The sequence below is a fragment of the Heterodontus francisci genome, chromosome 2 (genome assembly GCF_036365525.1).
Source record: "Heterodontus francisci isolate sHetFra1 chromosome 2, sHetFra1.hap1, whole genome shotgun sequence".
Lineage (NCBI taxonomy): Eukaryota > Metazoa > Chordata > Chondrichthyes > Heterodontiformes > Heterodontidae > Heterodontus > Heterodontus francisci.
In genome coordinates this window covers 84,479,448-84,502,546 of record NC_090372.1, presented here as the reverse complement: position 1 = coordinate 84,502,546, position 23,099 = coordinate 84,479,448, and the positions used below count along the sequence as shown (strand labels likewise).

The following is a 23,099-nucleotide window of genomic DNA, read 5'->3' as shown; positions in this document are numbered from 1 at the left end:
AAAGTAGTTAGGATCTAGAATGCACTGCCTGAGCGTGTGGTGAAGGCAGATTCAATTGTGACTTTCAGAAGAGAATTGGACAATTATCTGACGAGAAAAAAATTGCAATGTTACGGGGAAAAGGCAGGGGAGTGGGACTAGGCGAGTTGCTCTTGCAGAGAGCTGGCACAGACACAAAAGGCCAAACAGCCTCCTTCTGTGTTGTAACCCTCCTATGATTCTATAAGTGTAGGTAATATTTTATGTGGCCTCCCCAAATGCAAGGGAATACACAATAAATGGTCAGATGCTGAGAAGGGTAGAGAAACAGAGGGACCTTGCAGTGCATGCCCACAGATCCCTGAAGGTAACAGGACAGGTAGGTAAGGTGGTTAAGATGATTAAACGGGACACTTTCCTTTATTAGCCGAGGCATAGAATAAAAGAGAGTGGCCATGAATACAAAGATCTGAGTCTAAGGTATGAGGAAAATGCTGATAATACATTCGGCTATTTTATTAACTCAGGCTGAAGACGTTGAAGGAGAGAATCACATGGGATCCCAACTAGTACAGGCTTTCTGCAGGCCCAGACACTGACTAGTATCTTTCTTTCTGCCCCCCACCACCCCCTCAAGTAGACTTAGTTACCGCTAGCTATTTGTGAAGGGCTGGGGAGGAGCAAAGAGGAAGACTGCCTTTGTCACTAAAGGATTTATGACAATGAGGTTGGGATGATCTGGTGGAGCTGGATGGCGACCACGAGCGCAGCGTCAGCCTGGAGGACGCCAACATCGAGGAGGCCGTGCAGGCTGTGGGCTGGCCCGCTCGCCAGGGGTTGTGCGCAGAGAGCTCAAACTCCTGCTGCTCATTTAATGCTGGAGCTACTACGGGGTCGCGTCGGAACCTGAGCCGCAGTGCCCGGACTGGGGCGACGACGAGCGCATGCCAAAGGCCCAGCGAGGCCTAGGCCCCCCACTGGTCTTGTACAGAAAATCCTTGATCAGATCCCGGGAGGAGAAGCTCCACATCGCGGCCGGCCATAGCACTGACAACCCTCCCACCACCTTGCCCCCTCCCACCCCCTTCCTCTACGCACCCCTCTGCATCTCCTTCCCCCATGAAATCGCACAGTTTACTTGTTAGCTCCTATCCCTGAGCAGGGGCCCTAACAACCCCACTACCTTGTGGGCGCCTCGGGAGAGACCAAGGCTAAGGGAGCAAACCTATAACAGAAAATCAGGAGCGGAACCCCCAAAGACCATGTGTCACCTTTGGCATGTTTCCGGCAGTTCCTGCAGCCATACCGGTGCCAAATGTCGTGCTCTGCACTCCTTTAGACCCCACTAGGAAGGCCAAGAGGGGGGTTTTGACGCGTGGGCAACTCACAACCTCCATACATTCCGCCCAGGCATGCGCCATGGAGAGGTCACTCCATAGTCACCTCACAGCGACCAAAACAACAACGAAGGCAGCAGTTACGGGTTTAAGTCCAGCTCAATTGGCGTAGAGATTGGGTGCCGTGGGTTGCCTTTGTTGGTGGGAGAGGTCATCGCATCCCACTAGACAGCTACCGCCCGCCTCAAATTGGGCAGCCCCCAGTCAGAAAGGTTCTGTACCGCCACAGCCCACCTGCTTCAACGGGTGCTTGGACCTTCGGGCCATTGCCCGACAAGTGGACTGTAACACCGCACCAAACAGCATGACAAAAAAAGGAAAGAAGGTACCAGCCCTTCGTTTGCAAGCTGGAACATCAGAACTATGTGTCCTGGCCTTACACAAATCAACGACTCTCGGAAGACCGCCATCATTAACAACGAGCTCAGTGGACTCAAATGGACATTGCAGCACTTCAGGAGACACGCCTCCCTGCGAGTGGATCTCTAAAAGAGCAAGACTACACCTTCGACTGGCAAGGTAGAGATCCTGATGGAGTGGGCTTCGCCATCAGAAACTCTTTGCTCAGCATGATAGAGCAACCTTCAAATGGCTCGGAATGCATACTATCCATCCGACTGCTCACCGCCTCTGGTCCAGTACAGCTACTCAGCAAATATGCTCCAACACTCTGCTCCCCATCTGAAGTTAAAGACCTTGTAGAACTGGAACTCCATAATATCATTAGTAGCACTCCTAATACCCAACATTTGTTCCTGCTGGGGGACATTAACGTCAGGGTTGGGACCGACCTTGACTCATGGCCCTCCTGCCTTGGGTGCTATGGCATTGGAAGGATGAATGAGAATGGACAGAGACTGCTGGAGTTCTGTACCTATCACAACCTCTGCAACACCAACTCGTTCTTTCATACTAAACCCAGTCACCAGGTTTCATGGAGACATCCAAGATCACGTCGTTGGCACCAGCTGGACCTCATCGTCACACGGCGAGCCTCTATAAGCAGGTGTCCAAATCACACGCAGCTTCCACAGTGCGGACTGCGACACCGACCACTCCCTGGTTTGCAGCAAAGTTAGACTCAAACCAAAGAAGCTACATCACTCCAAGCAGAAGGGCTGCCCGCGCATTAACACTAGCAGAATTTCTTATCCACAGCTATTACACAAGTTTCTTATTTCACTTGAGAAAGCTCTTCAAAACACTCCTGCAGGGGATGCAGAGAGACAAAGTGGGCCAACATCAGAGACGCCATCTATGACTCAGCAATGACCAACTTTGGCAAACGTGAGAAGCAGAACGCAGACTGGTTTCAATCTCACTTTGAACAGCTGGAACCTGTCATAGCTGCTAAGCGCATTGCACTGCTAAACTACAAGAAAGCCCCCAGCGAGCTAACATCCGTAGCACTTAAAGTAGCCAGAAGCGCTGCCAGGTGCTGTGCAAATGACTACTGGCAACAGCTGTGCAGTCGTATTCAGCTGGCCTCCGACACCGGAAACATCAGAGGAATATATGATGGCATTAAGAGAGCTTTTAGGCCAACCATCAAGAAGATCGCCCCCCCCTTCAAGTCTAAATCAGGGGAATCGATCACTGACCAACACAAGCAAATGGACCGCTGGGTGGAACACTACCTAGAACTGTACTCCAGGGAAAATGTTGTCACTGATACCACCCTCAATGCAGCCCAGTCTCTGCCAGTCATGGATGAGCTGGACGAACAGCCAACAAAATCAGAACTCAGTGATGCCATTGATTCTCTAGACAGTGGAAAAGCCCCTGGAAAGGACGGCATTACCCCTGAAATAATCAAGAGTGCCAAGCCTGCTATACTCTCAGCACTCCATGAACTGCTTTGCCTCTGCTGGGATGAGGGAGCAGTGCCACAGGACATGCTCGATGCCAATATCATCACCCTCTGTAAGAACAGGGGTGACTGTGGTGACTGCGACAACTACCGTGGAATCTCCCTGCTAAGCATATTGGGGAAAGTCTTCGCTCGAGTCATTGTAAACAGACTCCGGATGTTGGCTGAGCGTGTCTACCCTGAGGCACAGTGCGGTTTTTGAGCAGAGAGATCCGCACACATGCTGTTCTGCCTTCGTCAGCTACAGGAGAAATGCCGCGACCAACAGATGCCCCTCTACGTTGCTTTCACAGATCTCACCAAAGCCTTTGACCTCGTCAGCAGACGTGGTCTCTTCAGACTACGAGATAAGATTGGATGTCCACCAAAGCTACTAAGTATCATCACCTCATTCCATGACAATATGAAAGGCACAATTCAGCATAGCGGTGCCTCATCAGACCCCTTTCCTATCCTGAGTGGCGTGAAACAGGGCTGTGTTTTCGCACCTACACTGTTTGGGATCTTCTCACTGCTGCTCTCACATACGTTCAAGTCTTCGGAAGGAGGAATTTTCCTCCACACAAGATCAGGTGGCAGGTTGTTCAACCTTGCCCGTCTTAGAGCAAAGAACAAAGTATGGAAAGTCCTCTTCGGGGAACTCCACTTTGCTGACGATGCTGCATTAACATCCCACACAGAAGAGTGTCTGCAGAGACTCATCAACAAGATTGCAGCTGCCTGCAAAGAATTTGGCCTAACCATCAGCCTCAAGAAAACGAACATCATGGGACAGGACGTCAGAAATGCTCCATCCATCAATATCGGCGACCACGCTCTGGAAGTGGTTCAAAAGTTCACCTACCTAGGCTCAACTATCACCAGTAACCTGTCTCTTGATGCAGAAATCAACAAGCGCATGGGAAAGGCATCCACTGCTATGTCCATACTGGCCAAGAGGGTGTGGGAAAACGGCGCACTGACACGGAACACAAAAGTCCAAGTGTTTCAAGCCTGTGTCCTCCGTACCTTGTTCTATGGCAGTGAGGCCTGGACAACGTATGTCAGCCAAGAGCGACGTCTCAACTCATTCCATCTTCGCTGCCTCCGGAAAATCCTTGGCATCAGGTGGCACCTTGGCATCAGGTGGCAGGACCGTATCGCCAATGCAGAAATCCTTGAGACAGCCAACATCCCCAGCATATACATCCTACTGAGCCAGCGGTGCTTGAGATGGTTTGGCCATGTGAGCCGCATGGAAGATGGCAGGATCCCCAAGGACGCATTGTACAGCGAGCTCGTCACTGGTATCAGACCCACCGGCTGTCCATGTCTCTGCTTTAAAGACATCTGCAAATGCGACATGAAGTCCTGTGACACTGACCACAAGTCGTGGGAGTCAGTTGCCAGTGATCGCTACAGCTGGCGGACAGCCATAAAGGCGGGGCTAAAGAATGGCGAGTCGAAGAGACTTAGCAGTTGGCAGGCAAAAAGACAGAAGTGCAAGGAGAGAGCCAACTGTGTAACAGCCCCGACAACCAATTTTATCTGCAGTGCCTGTGGAAGAGTCTGTCACTCTAGAATTGGCCATTATAGCCACTCCAGGCGCTGCTCCACAAACCACTGACCACCTCTAGGCGCTTACCCATCGTCTCTCGCGACAAGGAGGCCAAAGAGGAGAAGAAGAATAAAAAAGCAGGGAAGTTATCCCCGAACTGTATAAAACTAGTTAAGCCACAGCTAGAGTACTACATAAAGTTCTGGTCACTGCATTACAGGAAGGATATGACCGCATTAGAGAGGGTACTGAGGACGTTTGCAAGAATGTTGCTAGGAATGGAGAATTTTAGCTAAGAAAGATTGGGCAGGCTGAGGATTTTTTTGAACACAGGATGCGGAGGGGAAATTTAATTGAATCATATAAAATTACGAGGGGCCTAGATAGAGAGGGTAGGAAGGGCCTATTCCTGTTAGCAAAGAGGTCAATAACCAGGGACCATATATTTAAAGTAGTTGGTAGAATGACTAGAGGGGAGTGGAGAAATCTTTTTACCCAGAGGGTGGCAGGGGTCTGGAACTCACTGTCAGAAACCCTCACTGCATTTGGAAAGTACAAAGAACAAAGAACAATACAGCACAGGAACAGGCCATTTGGCCTTCCAAGCCTGCGCCTACTTAGATATGCACTTGAAATGTCGTAACCTAGGACGTCTATGGACAAAGAGCTGGAAAGTGAGCGGGGTTGGATAGACATATTTTTAAGCCGGCACAGACACGATGGGCTGAATGGCCTAATAATGTGTTGTAACTTTTCTATGTTTCTATGCAAGTACCATATTACCCATGAAACTTGTAGCTCAGGGACAGCAAGGGGGGCTGTGAAATTTGCATTACTACAACTGCCATTTCTCATGCACAACTCTGGATAGGAAGGCCAGTAGGCAAATAGATCATGTGAGAGAGGGGGCAGGAAAGATGAGGTTGATCCTGTTAAGGGATGTACTCACAAGTGGACTTTCCAGCAGGTGCCAATAAAGAATGGAACCCTGTTGATTTTTTCCCTTCCACAGTCCAGAGGCACTGTGGCCAATTACAGCAACCCTAGCTTCATCCTAGCTGAAAGCAAATAACTCGGCACATGTCAGGGATCAAATCCAGAATATCACGGGTTCATACCTACATCACTAATGATGCATTTACCCAACCAAGTCATTCAGAGTTTATAATGTCATGGCCCTACAGGAATTTGTACTTTCAGCTGGAACAGGTGACAGCCATAGTTTTGCAAACTTGGTGAAATGTTTCGTTTATCATGCTTAAAACATGAAATGTTTACAATGGAAAAAATAATTTATTTGCAAGAATCCTGAATTCCACAATGTACAAAAGATCTTGAAAATCAATGGAAAGCTTCTAATAATCAGAATACAATACCCTGAAAAAGAAGTTGGCCTGAAAAAGCCAAGTTTAATTGATCTTACCACCTGAGCAAGGGCTCCACTTTCTCCTCTAGCTACTCTCCATATTATTGATCCTGATGTCCTCCCACCAAGTTCTCCTGGAATTGGAGTCTTGGGTGAAATGAATTCTACAAGTTCGACAATATACCTCTCCAAAAGCTCTTGTTTCCTGTTTTGTGGAAGGAAGTGCTTTCTCTGAAATTATAAAACAATCCATATGAAACCAAGTTTCAGCTTAATCAGACAGGTTTATACACCATGTTAGGGTCTTTCTGTTCCATTCATATTATACTAAAACTCAAGCATGAAACTATTTAGGTCCCACTCAAAAAATATCTTCTTGATTGATTAATTTTAATGTTCTCCCCTTTATGTCAGCAACCATGCAGTATAAATCACCAGATGCACTTGCAAGCGAGAGCAAAATCTATTTGGAATTATCTCACTGCTTCTGACTAGAATGACATTACAGATTCAGCTGACACTCAGAGGTTGAATTCCCCTTCTTCTGAGGTCTGGCCAGGAGTCAGTTAAGCAGTCTGACTTTACTTCTGACAATGTTAGGGTGTTCTCAGCATGCTAATGTGCTTACCTTTAACAAAGGGTTTTCAGACCATGAGCATCATCAATACAATTTGCATTAACTCCACACATGCAAAATGTTCACATCCAAATCAACACTGAAGACACGTTAATAATCTAAGTACAGAGACATAATCTTCTCTCATCCACAAATTCCCACTGATGTTGAACCCACCCTGCAGATTAGATTAGTCACTATGATTAAGCCACTTCCAAAAACGTGAATGGCACTGAAAAAGCATTGGAGGAGGATGGCGTGATCAACCACATCAGGCACAGTAGAGAAATAATGCACCACTATCACAGGGAATGCTGTTTGTGACTCTCATCAGGGTCATTTTAGTGGCGCGAGACTGGAAGCTGGACTGGGGATGTTTAGAATAGGGAGCTACTGAAGAAATGGGGATGAAGTTGTTGGGGGCGGGAACGGTCATCCCTTGAGAGGAAAGAGAGGTTAGAGGCTGGGTGAGGGTTACCCATATCAGAAGGTTTTGAAGGTATGGTGTTTAAAAAAATTTTTTTTTCTAAAAAAGGAGGGTGATAACAACAGTTTTGAAGGAGAAAGAGGATGTCTCTTGATATGCAACTACTGATAGTTATCTACTAGCAAGGGGAACAGAAAAATAAATTGAATAGTTATCAGTTGATTGAGAAGAGGAAACCAAGAGTAGGAAGTGGTTCTCAGGGACAAGACGAACTTTGAGAAGGCCAAGTAGAAGACAAGGGATGCTCGAGTTTGTAACAATCAGACTTGAGGGAGCAAATATGGGGATTGTCTCAGGGAAAGAAGACAGTAATAGTTTTTCTGGGAACAAAGGTAAAGATAAAGGTGAAGAAACAGTCATAAGTAAAACAATACGTCGAGCAACCAACTAGCGAACAGGATATTTCAGGTCTAGAATTGTGTCATGAGATAAGGTTAATTAGTAATTTTATAGTCAAGGATTCTCTGAGGAAGCGTGATCATTATATGATAAATTTCATAGAGTTGGAGCGTGATATGGTTAAGTCTGAAAGTAGGATCTTAAATTTAAGCAATTTATGGAGGTTATAAGGGGCAAGTTGGCCAAGGTAGATTGGGAAATTAAATGATATGATGGTATTTAAAGAAATAATTCACAATTCTCAAAAAATATACATTCCCTTAAGGAATAAAAATTCCACTGGAAAAGAGATCTAACCACGGCTAACTAGAGAAGTTAAGGTTGTACTGGATTCAAAGCCATTTACAATGTTATCGAAAAGTAGGTAAGCCTGAGGACAGAACTGGTTTTAAAAAACAAAAATCAGCAAAGTAAGATCAAGAAATTGACAGAGGGAGAAAACAGAACGAGAGTAAACTATCAAGAAATCTAAAAGCAGATTGTAAGAGCATTTATAATCATATAAGAAGGAAAATTAGCGAAAGTAAATGTGGGTCCCTTAGAGGCAAATACAAGAGAAATTACAATGGGGAGTAGGGAAATGGCAAAGATGTTAAACAAATATTTTGTATCAGTTTTCACACTAGAAGGCACAAAGCATATACCAAAAATAGTGGGAGCCAAGGGTCTAATGGAGAGTGAGGAACTTAAAGTAATTAATATTAGTAAATAAAAAGTATTGGAGAACTTAATGGGGCTAGAAGATGGCAAATCCCCAAAACAATATGGCCTAAATCCTATGGTTTTAAAAGAGGTGGCTTCAGAGATAGTGTATACATTGGTCTTGATCTTCCAGAATTCCCTAGATTCTAGAATAGTCTCTCTCGATTGGAAGGTAGCAAATGTAACCTTGCTGTTCAAGAAATGAGGGAGAACGAGAAAACAGAACTATAGGCTAGTTAGCCTGACATCAGTAGTAGGGAAAATTCTAGAATATATTATTAGAGACTTAACAGGATACTTGTAAAATCACAATATAATTAGGCATAGTCAGCACAATTTTATGAAAGGAAAACTGGGTCTGACCACCCAGAGTTTTTTTTTGAGACTGTAACTAACAGGGTAGATAAAGGGGAACCAGTGGATGTAATATACTTGGATTTTCGGAGGATATTTGATAAGGTGCCACAGAAGAGGCTGTTAAACAAGATTACTGCTCATGGGATTCAGGGTAATATTAGCCTGGGTTAAGGACTGGTTAATGGACAGAAAACGAGTACGAATAAAAGGACATTTTTAGGGTGGCAGGGTGTAACTAGTAGAGTGCCCCAAGGATCCCAGGAAATTCGGCCAGGGCTCCCGTTCATGTCGAGTCTGTGCGAATCGACACGGCCTGATCCGGAAGTACGGCCTAAATATGTGCCGCCAATGTTTTAGACAATACGCCAAAGACATCGGCTTCTTCAAGTTGGACTAAATTACAAAAGGAGCAGGAGTGCAATCTAATGCAGTGAAATGGAAGTACTCAACTGTTGAACAACTTTCTACTGTCTTCACATGGGAGAAGGAAATTTTTGTGATGCTCCATTTTTGTAAATAAAACGAGCTTGCCAATAAAAAAAAAGGGTCAATGTTTGGACTTCAGCTATTTACGATTTATATCGATGACTCAGCTGAAGGAACTGAGTAATATATTCAAGTTTGCTGACAATACAAAGCTAGATGAGAAAGTAAACTACGAGGAGGATGCAAAGGTATATAGACTTGTTAAGTAAGTGGGCAAGAACATGACAGATTGAGAATTATGTGGGGAAATGTGAAATTATCCACTTTGATAGGAAGAATGAAAAAGCAGAATACTCTATTATAAAGGTGAGAGACTGGTAAATGCTGGCATTCAGAAGGATTTGGGTGTTTCTGTACACAAGTCACAGAAAATGAACATGCAGGTAAAGCAAACAACTAGGAATGCAAATGGTATATTAGCCTTTATTGCAAGGGGGTTGGAGTAAGAATAAGGAAATCTTGATTCAGTTACATCGAGCTTTCATGAGACCAAAGTGTACAGTTTTGGTCTCCTTACCTAAGGAAAGCTATTTCTGCCTTAGAAGGGGTGCAATAAATGTTCACTGGGATCAGAGGGCTGTCCTATGAGGAGAGATCGAGTAGAATGGGCCTATATTTTCCTCGAGTTCAGAAGATGATCTCATTGAAACATCTAATTTATTTCTGAAAAGAGGGCTTGACAGGATAGATGCTGAGAGGTTGTTTCCGCTGGCTGAAACTAGGTGTTATAGTCTCAGGATAAGGGGGTTGGCTATTTATTTATTTTATTTTAATTTAAAGATACAGCACTGAAATAGGCCCTTCAGCCCACCGAGTCTGTGCCGACCATCAACCACCCATTTATACTCTTTCTTTTGGGCCTCCTTATCTCGAGAGACAATGGATACGCGCCTGGAGGTGGTCAGTGGTTTGTGAAGCAGCGCCTGGAGTGGCTATAAAGGCCAATTCTGGAGTGACAGGCTCTTCCACAGGTGCTGCAGAGAAATTTGTTTGTTGGGGCTGTTGCACAGTTGGCTCTCCCCTTGCGCCTCTGTCTTTTTTCCTGCCAACTACTAAGTCTCTTCGACCCATTTATACTAATCCTACATTAATCCCATATTCCTATCCCATCCCCACAATTCCCCAACCACCTATCTATACTAGGGGCAATTTATAATGGCCAATTTACCTATCAACCTGCAAGTCTTTGGCTGTGGGAGGAAGCCGGAGCACCCGGTGAAAACCCACGCGGTCACAGGGAGAACTTGCAAACTCCGCACAGGCAGTACCCAGAATTGAACCCGGGTCGCTGGAGCTGTGAGGCTGCGGTGCTAACCACTGCGCTACTGTGCCGCCCCACTCAAAAGGGTTGTGAATCTTTGGGATTTTCTACACCAGATAGCTGTGGATGCACAGTTAATGAGTATAATCAAGACTGAGTTTGGTAGATTTTTGGGCACCAAGGGAATTGAGGGATATGGGGATAGAGCAGGAAAGTGGAGTTGATGTAATAGCTCAGCCACCATCTTATTGAATGGCAGAGCAAGCTCAAGGAGCGACATGGCCTACTCCTGCTCTTATTTCTTATATCTTATGTAGAAGAGCAAAGTTGTGGGATTTGGGAATGTAACTGTAAGGCAGTGGTTCTGAAACTTTTCATCCACGGACCACTTAGGAAGGGCAAAGGACCTTGCGGACCATCTACCCCACCTGCTTTCACTTGCCACCGCAAAAAAACTAATTAGAATTAATGGGAACTTATGGAAACTATAAATATTTTGCTGCTCTTTAACTAAATGTAATAAATTTATGTGCATTTATTTAATAAAAGCAAATTAATTTGTATCAGAAGCAAAAGTATAAACATTTTCATATTATAAACGTTAATACAAGAGAACACTTTTATTTTAAATATTCTGAAATGTTATAAAATCACAACAATCTTCTGAGAAACTAATACTTATCTTGCATCCATATTAATAAACAAAATCAACAGTAACATTAGTTCTTGCTTATAAAACTAGAGTTGTTGCTCACGCTTACAATGACTCGTGCAGCGCACATGGGAGCTGGTCTGGTTGTGTGATGTCACGAGTGGTGGGGATGAGGGTTCGGCCCTGTTATCTCACATGGCCTCGGCCGTGACATTGCATGTCAGTGACATGCATTTTGGACCAGCCCAGGGACCACCGGGAGGCCCCTTGCAGACCAAACTTTGAGAATCGCTGCTGTAAGGGACATGGTGGATGTTGGGGAAGTTTTTTTCCCCCCAGAAGAATGCATAAACAATGTAAATATTAGTAACATTACATTTTCACATTCTTAAACACAAAGTCTACTCCTGATAATTCAAAGCAAATTTCTGTGCCAATTTCAAACCATGTACTAACTTGCATTAAGCAATATAAACAGCAAAATTGGAATTTGGTGTTCAAAAATTCAAAATCAGGTAATTCTAATTAAGTGACTTTGAATAAGGAATAGATTGTACATATTAAGGCAATGAATCAGTAGGTGAGCATACTAACTTTTACATACAACATTTCTAAATCACTAACTTTTTCAATAGGAAAGTCATTTGCGAATAGGTATTCACATGTAGTATTCCAACTAGTTCATAAACAAAGTTATACACTGACCTCAGCATTTAATTTATTAATAGTTTCTCGAAGCAATCCTTCCCGGACTTTAGTTCTGCGAGTCAGAAGCTCCGCATGCTTGCATGAATATCTCCAGCTAACATCAACCACCTGAAATGATAATGGGATCACCATGATAAATGTTACACAGCCCCTGGTGATCAAAGAGGGAAGTTTTCTTGAGTGTCTTAAAAAGGAGAGAAATGGAGAGATTTAGGGAGGAATCCTAGAACTTAGGGCCTAGATGGCTAAAAGCACGACCACCAATGATTAGGGCAAAGAAAGTGGGCTTGCGCAAGAGATCTAGAGAGGAGGAATACAGAGATCTTTGAGATATTGTAGGACTGGAGAAGGTTACAGAAATAGGGAAGGGCAAGGCCAAAGAGGAATTTAAGCAGGAAGATGAGAATTTTAAATTTGAGATGTTGTTGGACTGGTGGACAGAGCGAAGTGGGAGAGGGTAGTAGTTTTGGATAAGCTCAGGTTTATGGAGGGTGGAAGATGGGAGGGTTACCAGCAGAGCCTAAGAATAGGTAACAAACATGAATGATAGTTTCAGTAGTAGATAAGCTTAGATAGGGGCCGAGACCAGCAATATTACGGAGGTGGAAGTGAAGGTCCTGGAGATGGAGAAGATAAGGGTTTGGAGGTCGCATAGGACTCTAGGTTGCAAACGGTCTGGTTCAGACAGTGAGAGTGTGGTCAGGGTGGGGCATGGATTCGGTGGAAAGAACAGCTAATTTGTGACAGGGACTGAAGAGCTTTCCAATATTTCAGTGAAGGAAACTGCAGCTCATTCAGGTCCAGATGTCAGACAGAGGCAGACGAGGAGTTGAGAAAGGGGGTGGTGAGGGTGAGCTGAATGTCATGAGAGTACACGTGGAACCTGGCATCATGTCTTTGGATGATGTTGGCAAGCAGAAACATGTAGATGTGAAATAGGAGGGAGGCCAGGAATAGATTGTTGGGGTCATTGCCAGAAGGAACAGGTGTGGGAGCAGGAAGAGAAGCCACTGCATTAGATTCTCTGGCTATTGCTGGATAGGTAAGAGTGAAACTAGGCAAGGACAGTCCCACTCAGCTGGACAACTGAGAAGAGACATTAAAGGCATGGCTGACCATGTCAAAGGTTGCAGAGAGGTTGAGAAGGACAAGGAGGACAACCAAAGTCACAGAGGAAGTCATTTGTGACCTTCATATTTGCTGTATCAGTGCTCTAATGGGGAAAAAACTTGGAGGGGTTGAAACATGGAGTTGTGGGAAAGATGGTCAAGGACTTGGGAAGCAAAAACACTTTCAAAGATTTGAGGAAAAAAAATAATTTGGACATGGAGTGGTAGTTTGCAAGGATGGATTTTTTGAGGAAGGGCTGATGACTGCAGATTTAAAAGGAAGGGGGCAATACTAGAAGAGAGGGAACCGTTTGCAATGTCACCTCACATGAGTGCCAGGAATAGAAGTTGGGTGGTCACCAGTTGAATGGGAGTAGTGTCGAGAGAGCAGGAGGTAGGTCTCATGAACAAAATGAGCTTAGAAAGGGCAGATAGGAACACAGGTAGAGAAAGATGCAGGTTGATGCCACAGAACATATGATCTTAATCTTAGTGCCATGTTTTTGGAGGTGGGGGTGAAAGGAAACGGAGTTTTAAGGCAACATATGTAGTGGATAAAAGAAACCAGGGGTTAACTTTGTGTTCCAGGATGACCCTGGAGTAGTGAGCAGTTTTAGCAGAGGAGTACATGGCCCGATAGTACTTGATGTGGTCCAGCTAGACCTGAATGAATGGTCTGTGCCATATACGTTGAAGTCTGCACCCCTTAGATTTAAGGGAGTGAAGTTGGGTCTGTAGTAGGAGGAATGACCAGAGTGCAAGAGAGTAAGTGTTATACCAGGACGGAGCTCGAGCAAGTTCCCCAACGATTACCTAGTTATGAACATGCTATTATTCTGGGTATTTGATTATCTGAAGCTGCATGAGAAGAATCCAAGTCCCAACTGACAGAGCTAGGTTTGAGGTGCCTCCAAGATCACAGATGTTGTGGTGAAAGTTTGGAATTAAGTAACCTGTTTGCAATAATCTCAATGATCTGATGTCTGAATAAGATAGTTCATAGTGATGCAGAGTATTGCTAATGATTGACTCACTTATCCAAAATGAAGCGATAAATCTGTTGGTTGATGCTAGGATTCTTCCCATGGATGTTCAGATAAAGACACTCCGCCTGAATACAGGATGGAATTTAAAAAAAAAAATACATTTCCTTTTGGGTTAGCTACAAGCTAGGAAAACCAACTTGTTACATTTTAACTCCCAGCTGAGATCAAGATCTGCCTTCTCACAGCCTTTGTTGAACTGAACTGAACCTGAACATAAAAGAAGAAAGTGCTGGAAATACTCAACAGATCTGACAGCAGTTGTGGAAAGAGAAAGAGAGCTAATACTTCAGGTCAAAAGATCATCAATCTGAAATGTTAACTCTGTTTCTCTCTCTACAGATGCTGCTAGACCTGAGTATTTCCAGCACTTCATTTTTATTTCAGATTTCCAGCATCCGCAGTATTTTGCTTTTATTTGAGTGACCTTGAATTTTTTTTGTTCATAAATTGAGCCAACTCACCCAGAATAAGTGTACATGATTACCAAAGCGTCCCAAGTAATTTTCATTGTCTGAAGCATGCTTATTCAGACAACGCTGTCTGTTTAAATCATAATCTCCTAATTGTGCAGTCCTGTGAATTTAATCACTCAAGAGCTAAATTTAACTTAATACTACATTTAATATGCATTGCACCAAGGTCATATTGACAAGGGATTGTGGGGTGTAGGGTGGAAAAAAAAATAGCTACTGAGGCATGCCACCAAAGGGAAAAGATACCAAGGAACAGTCTGACAATCAAGTCTCCTATTTTCCTATAACATAAAAGCGAAATACTGCAGATGCTGGAAATCCGAAATAAAAACAGAAAGTCCTGGAAATACTCAGCAGGTCAGGCAGCATCTGTGGAGCGAGAAGCAGAGTTAACGTTTCAGGTTTGTGACCTTTCATCAGAACTGCCATTCCTATTTTTCTTGCACTTTAATGCTCGAGTCATTTTAAAGTTACCAGTGTTCTCTAGGGTGAAACCTCTCCCAAACTAACAACTTTAACCCCCTCCCCTCTTGGTATGTTGTACGAAACTCACATTTTACAATTTCCACAATGAAGGGCTCCTAAGTCGAGGCACATTTTGACAGCACAAATTGAATGAATAAGTGACACCGATGAACCTGTCCTGCACGAGCCAGCATGGAATGGGATTGCTGCCACTGGTTTCATGCCCAACTTATAAGAACATAAGAAATAGGAGCAGCAGTAGACCATTCGACCCCTCAAGCCTGCCTTTCCATTCAATAAGATCGTGGCTGATCTGCCCCAGACATTAACTCCTCTTTTGTGCCAGCTCCTCATAGCCCTCAACTCTCCGATATTTCAAAAATCTATCTACCTCCTCTTTAAACACCATCAGTGATCTAGCCTCCACAACTCTCTGGGGTAGATAATTCCACACATTCACCACCCTCAGAAGAAATCCCTTCGCATCTCAGTTCTAAATGAGTGTCCCCTTATTCTGTAACTATGTCCCCTAGTTCGAGATTCCCCCACTAGTGGAAACATCTCCTCAAAACCTACCCTGTCAAACCCCCTCAGAATCTTGTACGTTTCAATAAAATCACCCCTCATTCTTCTAAACTCTAATGAATAAAGGCTTAACGGGTTAGCCGTTCTTGATAAGTCAACCCCTTCATCTCAGGAATCAGCCTAGTGAATCTCTTTAGAAGTGCCTCCAATGCCAGTATATCCTTTCTTAAGTACAAGAACCATAACTGGACACAGTACAAGTGTGGCCTCACCAACACCCTGTACAGTTTTAACAAGACTTCCCTATTTTTAAACTCCAACCCCCTAGAAATAAAGGCCAAAATTCCATTTGCCTTAATTACTTGCTGCACCTGCATGCTAATTTTTTGTTTCATGCACAAGAACATGGCGGCACAGTGGCGCAGTGGTTAGCACCACAGCCTCACAGCTCCAGCGACCCGGGTTCAATTCCAGGTACTGCCTGTGTGGAGTTTGCAAGTTCTCCCTGTGTCTGCGTGAGTTTCCTCCGGGTGCTCCGGTTTCCTCCCACATGCTAAAGACTTGCAGGTTGATAGGTAAATTGGCCATTAGAAATTGCCCCTAGTGTAGGTAGGTGGTAGGGAAAATATAGGGACAGGTGGGGATGTGGTAGGAATATGGAATTAATATAGGATTAGTATAAATGGGTGGTTGATGGTCGGCACAGACTCGGTGGGCCGAAGGGCCTGTTTCAGCGCTGTATCTCTAAACTAAACTAAACACCCAGATCCCTCTGTGCTGCACTTTTTTGGAGTCTCTCTCCATTTAAATAATAGTCTGCCTATTGATTCTTCCTACCAAAGTGCATGACCTCACACTTTCCTACATTAAACTCCATCTGCCAAGTTTTTGCCCACTCACTCAACCTATCTAAATCTTGCAAATTCCGTATGTCCTAATCACAATATGCCCTTCCACCTATTTTTGTATCGTCAGCAAATGTGTATATATTACACTTTGTCCCCTCCTCCAAGTCATTAATATAGCTAGTAAATAATTGAGGCCCTAGGACTGATCCTTGTGGCACTCCACTAGTTACATCTGTCCAACCTGAAAAAGACCCATTAATCCCAACTCTCTGTCTTCTGTGTGTTAACCAATCCTCAATCCATGCTAATACATTACCCGCAATACTGTGAGCTCCTTTCTTGTGCAATAATATTTTATGCGGCACCTTATCGAATGCCTCCTGGAAATCCAAATACATCTACCGGTTCCCCTTTATCAACTCTGCTTGTTATATCCTCAAAAAATTCGAGCAAATTTGTCAAACATGATTTCCCTTTCACTATAACAATGTTGACTCTGTTGGATTGCGGTAAGCTTTTCTAAATGTCTTGCTATTTCTTCCTTAATAATGGACTCTAACATTTTCCCAACGACTGATGTTAGGCTGACTGGCCTATAGTTTCCTGTTTTTTGTCTCCCTCCCTTCTTGAACAAGGGTGTCACATTAGCGGTTTTCCAATCTGCTGGAACCCTGCCGGAATACAGCGAGTTCTGGAATATTTCGACCAATGCCTCCACTATCTCTGCAGCCACTTCCTTTAAAACGCTTGGATGCAGGCCATCAGGTCCTGGTGACTTGTCTGCCTTTAGTCCCATTAGTTTGTCAAATATTTTGTCCCTCGTCATAGAGACTGTTACAAGACCTTTCCTCCCATTAGCTCCTTGCTTATCTGATATCTGTGGGATGTTTATAGTGTCCTCCACCGTGAAGACCGATGCAAAATATTGGTTTAAATGATCTGCCATTTCCCTGTTCCCCGTTATCAATTCTCCAAGGGTCCCACGCTCACTTTAGCTACTCTCTTTTTATATACCCATAGAAGCTCGTGCTGTTTGTTTTTATATTTCTTGCCAATTTACTTTCATAATCAATTTTCTCCCTCTTTATTAGCTTTTAAGTCATCTGCTGCTGGTTCCTAAAATATTTCCAATCCTCTGGCCTACCACTAGTTTTTGCCGCTTTGTACACCTTAATTTTTGATTGGATACTCTCCTTGACCGCCTTTGTTAACCACAGGTGGTTTGTCCTTCTCATCGAGTCCTTCTTTTTGACCGGGATAAATTTTTGCTGAGCGTTATGAAATATCTGTTTAAATGTCTGCCACTGCTCATCCTCTTAGTCTATTTTTCCAGCCCGCTTTAGACAACTCTTTCTTCATATCTCCGTAATTGCCCTTGTTTAAGTTGAGGACACTGGCTTGAGACCAGAGTTGCTCGCCCTCAAACTGAATTTGAAATTCTACCGTGTGTTGATTGCTACCGCATAGAGGATCCTTAACTATGATACCTCTTATTAATCCTACCTCATTACACATTACTAGATTTAAAATAGCCTGGCCTCGGGTAGGTTCTGCAAAGTTTTGCTCCAAGTAACAATCCCTGATGCACTCTACAAATTCGTCTTCCATGTTACCTCTGCCAATCTGATTTGCTCAGTCAATATGCAGATTAAAATCACCCATGACAAATATAGCGCCCTTCTTACACATCTCCATTATTTCCCGATTTATACTTTGTCCTACAGTGAGGCAACTCTTCGGGAGCCTACAGACGATGCCCACATGACATCTTCTCCTTGCTATTCCTTATTTCCACCCAAACTGATTCCACATCACGATCTATTGCACCTATAATCGATACTCGCCACCTCACTGATACCTTACTTTATCAACAAAGCTACACCACCTCCTTTTCCTTTTTGCCTATATTTCCAAAACGTCAAATACCCTTGAATATTGAGTTCCCAGTCTTGGTCATCCTACAACCACATCTCTGTAATAGCTATCAAGTCATATTCATTTATTTCTATTTGTGCAGCCAACTCATCTATTTTGTTACAAATGCTGTGTGCATTCAAAGCCTTAAGCTTTGACTTTTTACCATTATTAATCATTCTGGTTCTAATTTCTGCTGCACTCCTCTGCTTATATTTTCTGCCCCTTCATGTCACACTTTGATTACCGTTAGCCTCTTCACTACCCTGCACCTCTGTTCTCTCATTTCTTTTTGACTTTTTAAACTTCCCTTCAATTGAATCCTCCCCCCGCCCCCCCACTAATTAGTTGAAAGTCCTAACTACAACCCTAGTTACACGATTCGTCAGGACATTGGTCCCAGCATGGTTCAAATGAAGTCCTTCCCAACGGAACAGCTCTCTCCTTTCCCAGTACTGGTGCTAGTGCCCCATGAATGGGAACCCATTTCTCCCACACCAATCTTTGAGCCAGGCATTTACCATTCTAATCTTATTTACCCTACGCCAATTTGCACATGGCTCAGATAGTAAACCAGAGATTACCTTTGACGCTCCGCGTTTTAATTTAGCCCCGAGCTGCTCATAGTCCCTCAGCAGAACCTCTTTCCTCGTCCTACTTATGTCATTGGTACCTACGTGGACCACGACAACTGGATCCTTCCCCTCCCACTCCAAGTTCCGCGCCAGCCCAGAAGAGATGTCCTTAACCTTGGCACCAGGTAGGCAACACAGCCTTCGGGACTCCCTGTCTTTGCTGCAGAGAACAGTATCTACTCCCTTAACTATGCTATCCCCTATTACTACTACATTTCTCTTTTCTCCCTCCACTTGAATGGCACTCAGAAGGACGGTGCTGTGGTCAGTTCGCTCATCCTCTCGGCAGTCTCGTCCACACCGGGAGCAAGAACCTCGTACCTATTGGATAATGGCACTGGCTGAGGCTCCTCCAAAGTTAAATTCTGGATCCCCAGACCTGCCTCACTTGCAGTCACACCCTCCTGTCCCTGATCACAGTCCAAATTTGATGTAATTAATCTAAGGGATGTGACTGTCTCCTGAAACACAGTGTCCAGGTAACTCTGCCCCTTTCTGATGTGTCGCAGTGTCCGCAGCTCAGACTCCAACTCCAGAGCCGAAGGTCCTCGAGCAGCAATCACTTGGTGCAGAACTGTACAATATCCAGGCTTGGGCTGATAAGTGGCAAGCAACATTCGCACCACACAAGTGTTGGGCAATGACCATCTCCAACAAGAGAGAATCTAACCATCTCCCCATGACATTTAATGGCATTATGATCGCTGAATCCCCCACTATCAACATCATAGGGGCTACCACTGACCAGAAACTGAACTGGAGTAGCCATATAAATACCGTGGCTACAAGAGCAGGTCAGAGGCTAGGAATCCTGCGGCGAGTAACTCACCTCCTGGCTCCCCAAAGACTGTCCACCATCTACAAGGCACAAGTCAGGAGTGTGATGGGTGCACTTGCCTGAATGGGTGCAGCTCCAACAACACTCAAGAAGCTTAACACCATCCAGGACAAAGCAGCCCGATGGATTGGCACCCCATCTACAAACATTCACTCTCTCCACCACCGACGCACAGTGGCAACAGTGTGTACCATCTACAAGATGCACTGCAGCAATGCACCAAGGCTCCTTAGACAGTACCTTCTAAACTCGTGACCTCTACTAACTAGAAGAACAAGGGCAGCAAATACATGGGAACACCACCTACAGTAAGTTCACCTTCAAGTCACACACCATCCTGACTTCGAACTATATCACCGTTCCTTCACTGTCACTGGGTCAAAATCCTGGAACTCCCTTCCTAACAGCACTGTGGATGTACCTACCCCACATGGACTGCAGCGGTTCAAGAAGGCAGCTCACCACCACCACCTTCTTAAGGGCAATTAGGGATGGGCAATAAATGCTGGCCTGGCCAGCAACGCCCACATCCCATGAATGAATTAAAAAAAATATTGCCACCGTGGATCGCACCAGCGTCCTCTAGCTCCCACATACTACAGCTGCAACACATCGCCCGCCCGGCCATCTCTATTCTATTTAATTAATTAATTTGCATGTTAAATATTTGGATGTCTGAAGCTATGTTTGATTTAAATTAAAAGTACCTGTTTAAACAATCAACTGTAATTAATACCTCTAGTCCTGCTCTGTGTTTATACTCTTATCATAACACTTAGTGTTACACTACCACGATTGAAAAACTTTTAAATTACCCAGCTCCTAATTTGAACCAATACCCTCCCTCCTGGTCTCTCTCTCTCCCTATATACATGCTAGATTATAAAATCAGCCTTAGTTTTTATACTAATGAATCGATCAAGTCTTATTTTATATTCGATTAACTTAGATTAAATTAAAAAGCTTACCTGTATACTCACCCCGGCCTGCTTTCTGTTTCCCCGCGCTCCTTGTTGATTGTGACGTCACTTTTCGATTTGCCTCCGAACCTCCTGCTCCTCTCTCACTGCTTCTCTCCCAAGTTTTCATTGCAGGAGTTGTAGATGGAAGGAAGAATGGTGTGAGAATCTGGAGGCTCCACACTGTTCTTTGCAGAATGAGCTGTTTCTGGACAGCAGTGCATGAGCTGTTGTGTGTGCCAAATATTGATCCTTCAATCATTTCTCAAATCCTATTTTCTACCCACCATAAACTTAAGCTCATCCAAAACTCTGCTGCCCCATATCCTAACTTGCAACAAGTCCTGTTGACCCACATTGGTTCCCTGTCCACCAATGTCTCGATTTCAAAATGTTCATCCTCATGTTTAAATCCCTCAATAGACTGCTAGCTGTTGTTTCAATCTTCCCTTGTTTTTGGGTTTTAATGAATGAAAACTGCTCAATACTGGCCCCCAGTGAATAGCTATTGTGGGTAGAATGTTGCTGTGTGGTGACATAAATTCTGTTCAAGTTCATATAAACAAGGAGGGTGCTGTGGGTCAAAATTCAAATGTCACATTTCTATATCTACAAAGTTGTTCCACACCCTCCCAACATCCAAAATATATAGCGTTCCAGTATTGCTAATGACACTGGCAGCTGCCCGACAATGTGAAGATTGCCCAGATAAGCTCTATCCACAAAAAACAGGATAATTCAATCCTGACTAATACTATTCCATCAGCTTCCCCCAATCAGAAGTGACAGGAGCTGCCCTGAACATCAAGGCAAAATACAACAAAACTATAGTCAAAAAAGGAAGGTGGTTGTTGGTCAGTCATCACAGCCCCAGGACATCACTGCAAGAACAAAGGAAATAGGAGGAGTAGGCCATTCGGCTCCTCGAGCCTGCTCTGCCATTCAACTAGATCATGGCTGATCTTTTACCTCAATGCCATTTTCCCACACTATCCCCATATCCCTTTATATCTTTAATATCTAGAAATCTATCAACCTCTGTCCTGAACATATTCAATGACTGAGCCTCCACAGCCGTCTGGGGTAGAGAATTCCAAAGATTCACCACCCTCCTCATCTCAGTTTTAAATGGCCTACCTCTTATTCGGAGAATGTGTCCTCTGGTTTCAGACCACCAGGCCCCCCACAACCCCCGCCCCAGCCAGGGAAAACATCCTTCCTGCATCTATCCTGTCAAGCCCTGTAAGAATTTTGTATGCTTCAATGAGATCACCTCTCATTCTTCTAAACTCTAGAGAATACAGGCTCAGTCTCCTCAATCTCTCCTCATAGGACAATCCCACCATCCCAGGAGTCAGTCTGGTGAACCTTCGTTGCACTCCCTCTATGGCAAGTATATCCTTCCTTAGGAGAGATGGCCAAAACTGTACACAACACTCCAGGTGCGGTCTCATCGAGGCCCAATGCAATTGCAGCAAGACTTCTTTGCTCCTGTAGTCAAATTCTCTTGCAATAAAGCCCAACATACCATTTGCCTTCTTAATTGCCTGCTGCACCTGCATGTTAACTTTTAGTGACTTATGAACAGGGACACCTTTGGACATCAACACTTCCCAATCTCTCATGATTTAAGAAATACTCTGCATCTTTTTCCTACCAAAGTGGATAACTTCACATTTTTCCACATTATATTCCATCTGCCGCTCACTTAGCCTGTCTAAAACCCCTTGAAGCCTCATTGCATCCTCCTCATAACTCACGTTCCCACCTAGTTTTGTTTCATCAACAAACGAAATATTACATTTAGTCCCCACATCCAAATCATTGATATAGATTATGAATAGTCGGGGCCCAAGCACTAATCCTTGCGGTACCCCACTAATCGCAGCCTGCCAACCTGAGAATGACCCGTTTATTCCTACTCTCTCTTTTCTGTCTGTTAACCAATTCTCAATCCATGCCAGTATATTACCCCCAATCCCACATGTTCTAATTTTGCTTACTAACCTCTTGTGTGGGACCTTATTGAAAGCCTTCTGAAAATCCAAATACACCATATCCACTGGTTCCCCAGAATAGAATATCTATTCTGCTAGTGACATCCTCAAAAAATTCCAACTGGTTTGGCAAACATGATTTCCCTTTCATAAATCCATGCTGACTCTGTCCAATCCTACCATTATTTTCTAAGTGTCCAGTTAAACATCCTTTATGATAGGGGAAATGCTAGAATCTATTATTGATGTCTGGCTAACAGGTCTGTGGTTCCCAGTTTTCTCTCTCCCTCCTTTCTTGAGCAGCAGGGTTACATTTGCTACCTTCCAATCTTCAGAATTGTGGAAGTTGATCACCAATGCATCCATTATCTCTACAGCCATCTCTTTCAACACTTTGGGATGTAGATCATCAGGTCCAGGGGATTTATCAACTTTCAGTCCCATTAATTTCACAGTGCTACTTTTTTTTTTAA

General features: G+C 44.1%; 1 protein-coding gene across 1 annotated transcript in view; it reads right to left on the bottom strand.

The window, feature by feature from the left end:
• ngly1 (N-glycanase 1) overlaps positions 1-23,099 on the bottom strand; it is a 106,896-nt gene that overhangs the window by 3,481 nt on the left and 80,316 nt on the right. Inside the window, exons 8-9 of the mRNA XM_068059858.1 lie at positions 11,815-11,925; positions 6,207-6,380 (exon numbers count right to left, since the gene is read on the bottom strand). Coding sequence (XP_067915959.1) covers positions 6,207-6,380; positions 11,815-11,925 — 285 coding nt within the window. The remainder of the gene's footprint in view (positions 1-6,206; positions 6,381-11,814; positions 11,926-23,099) is intronic.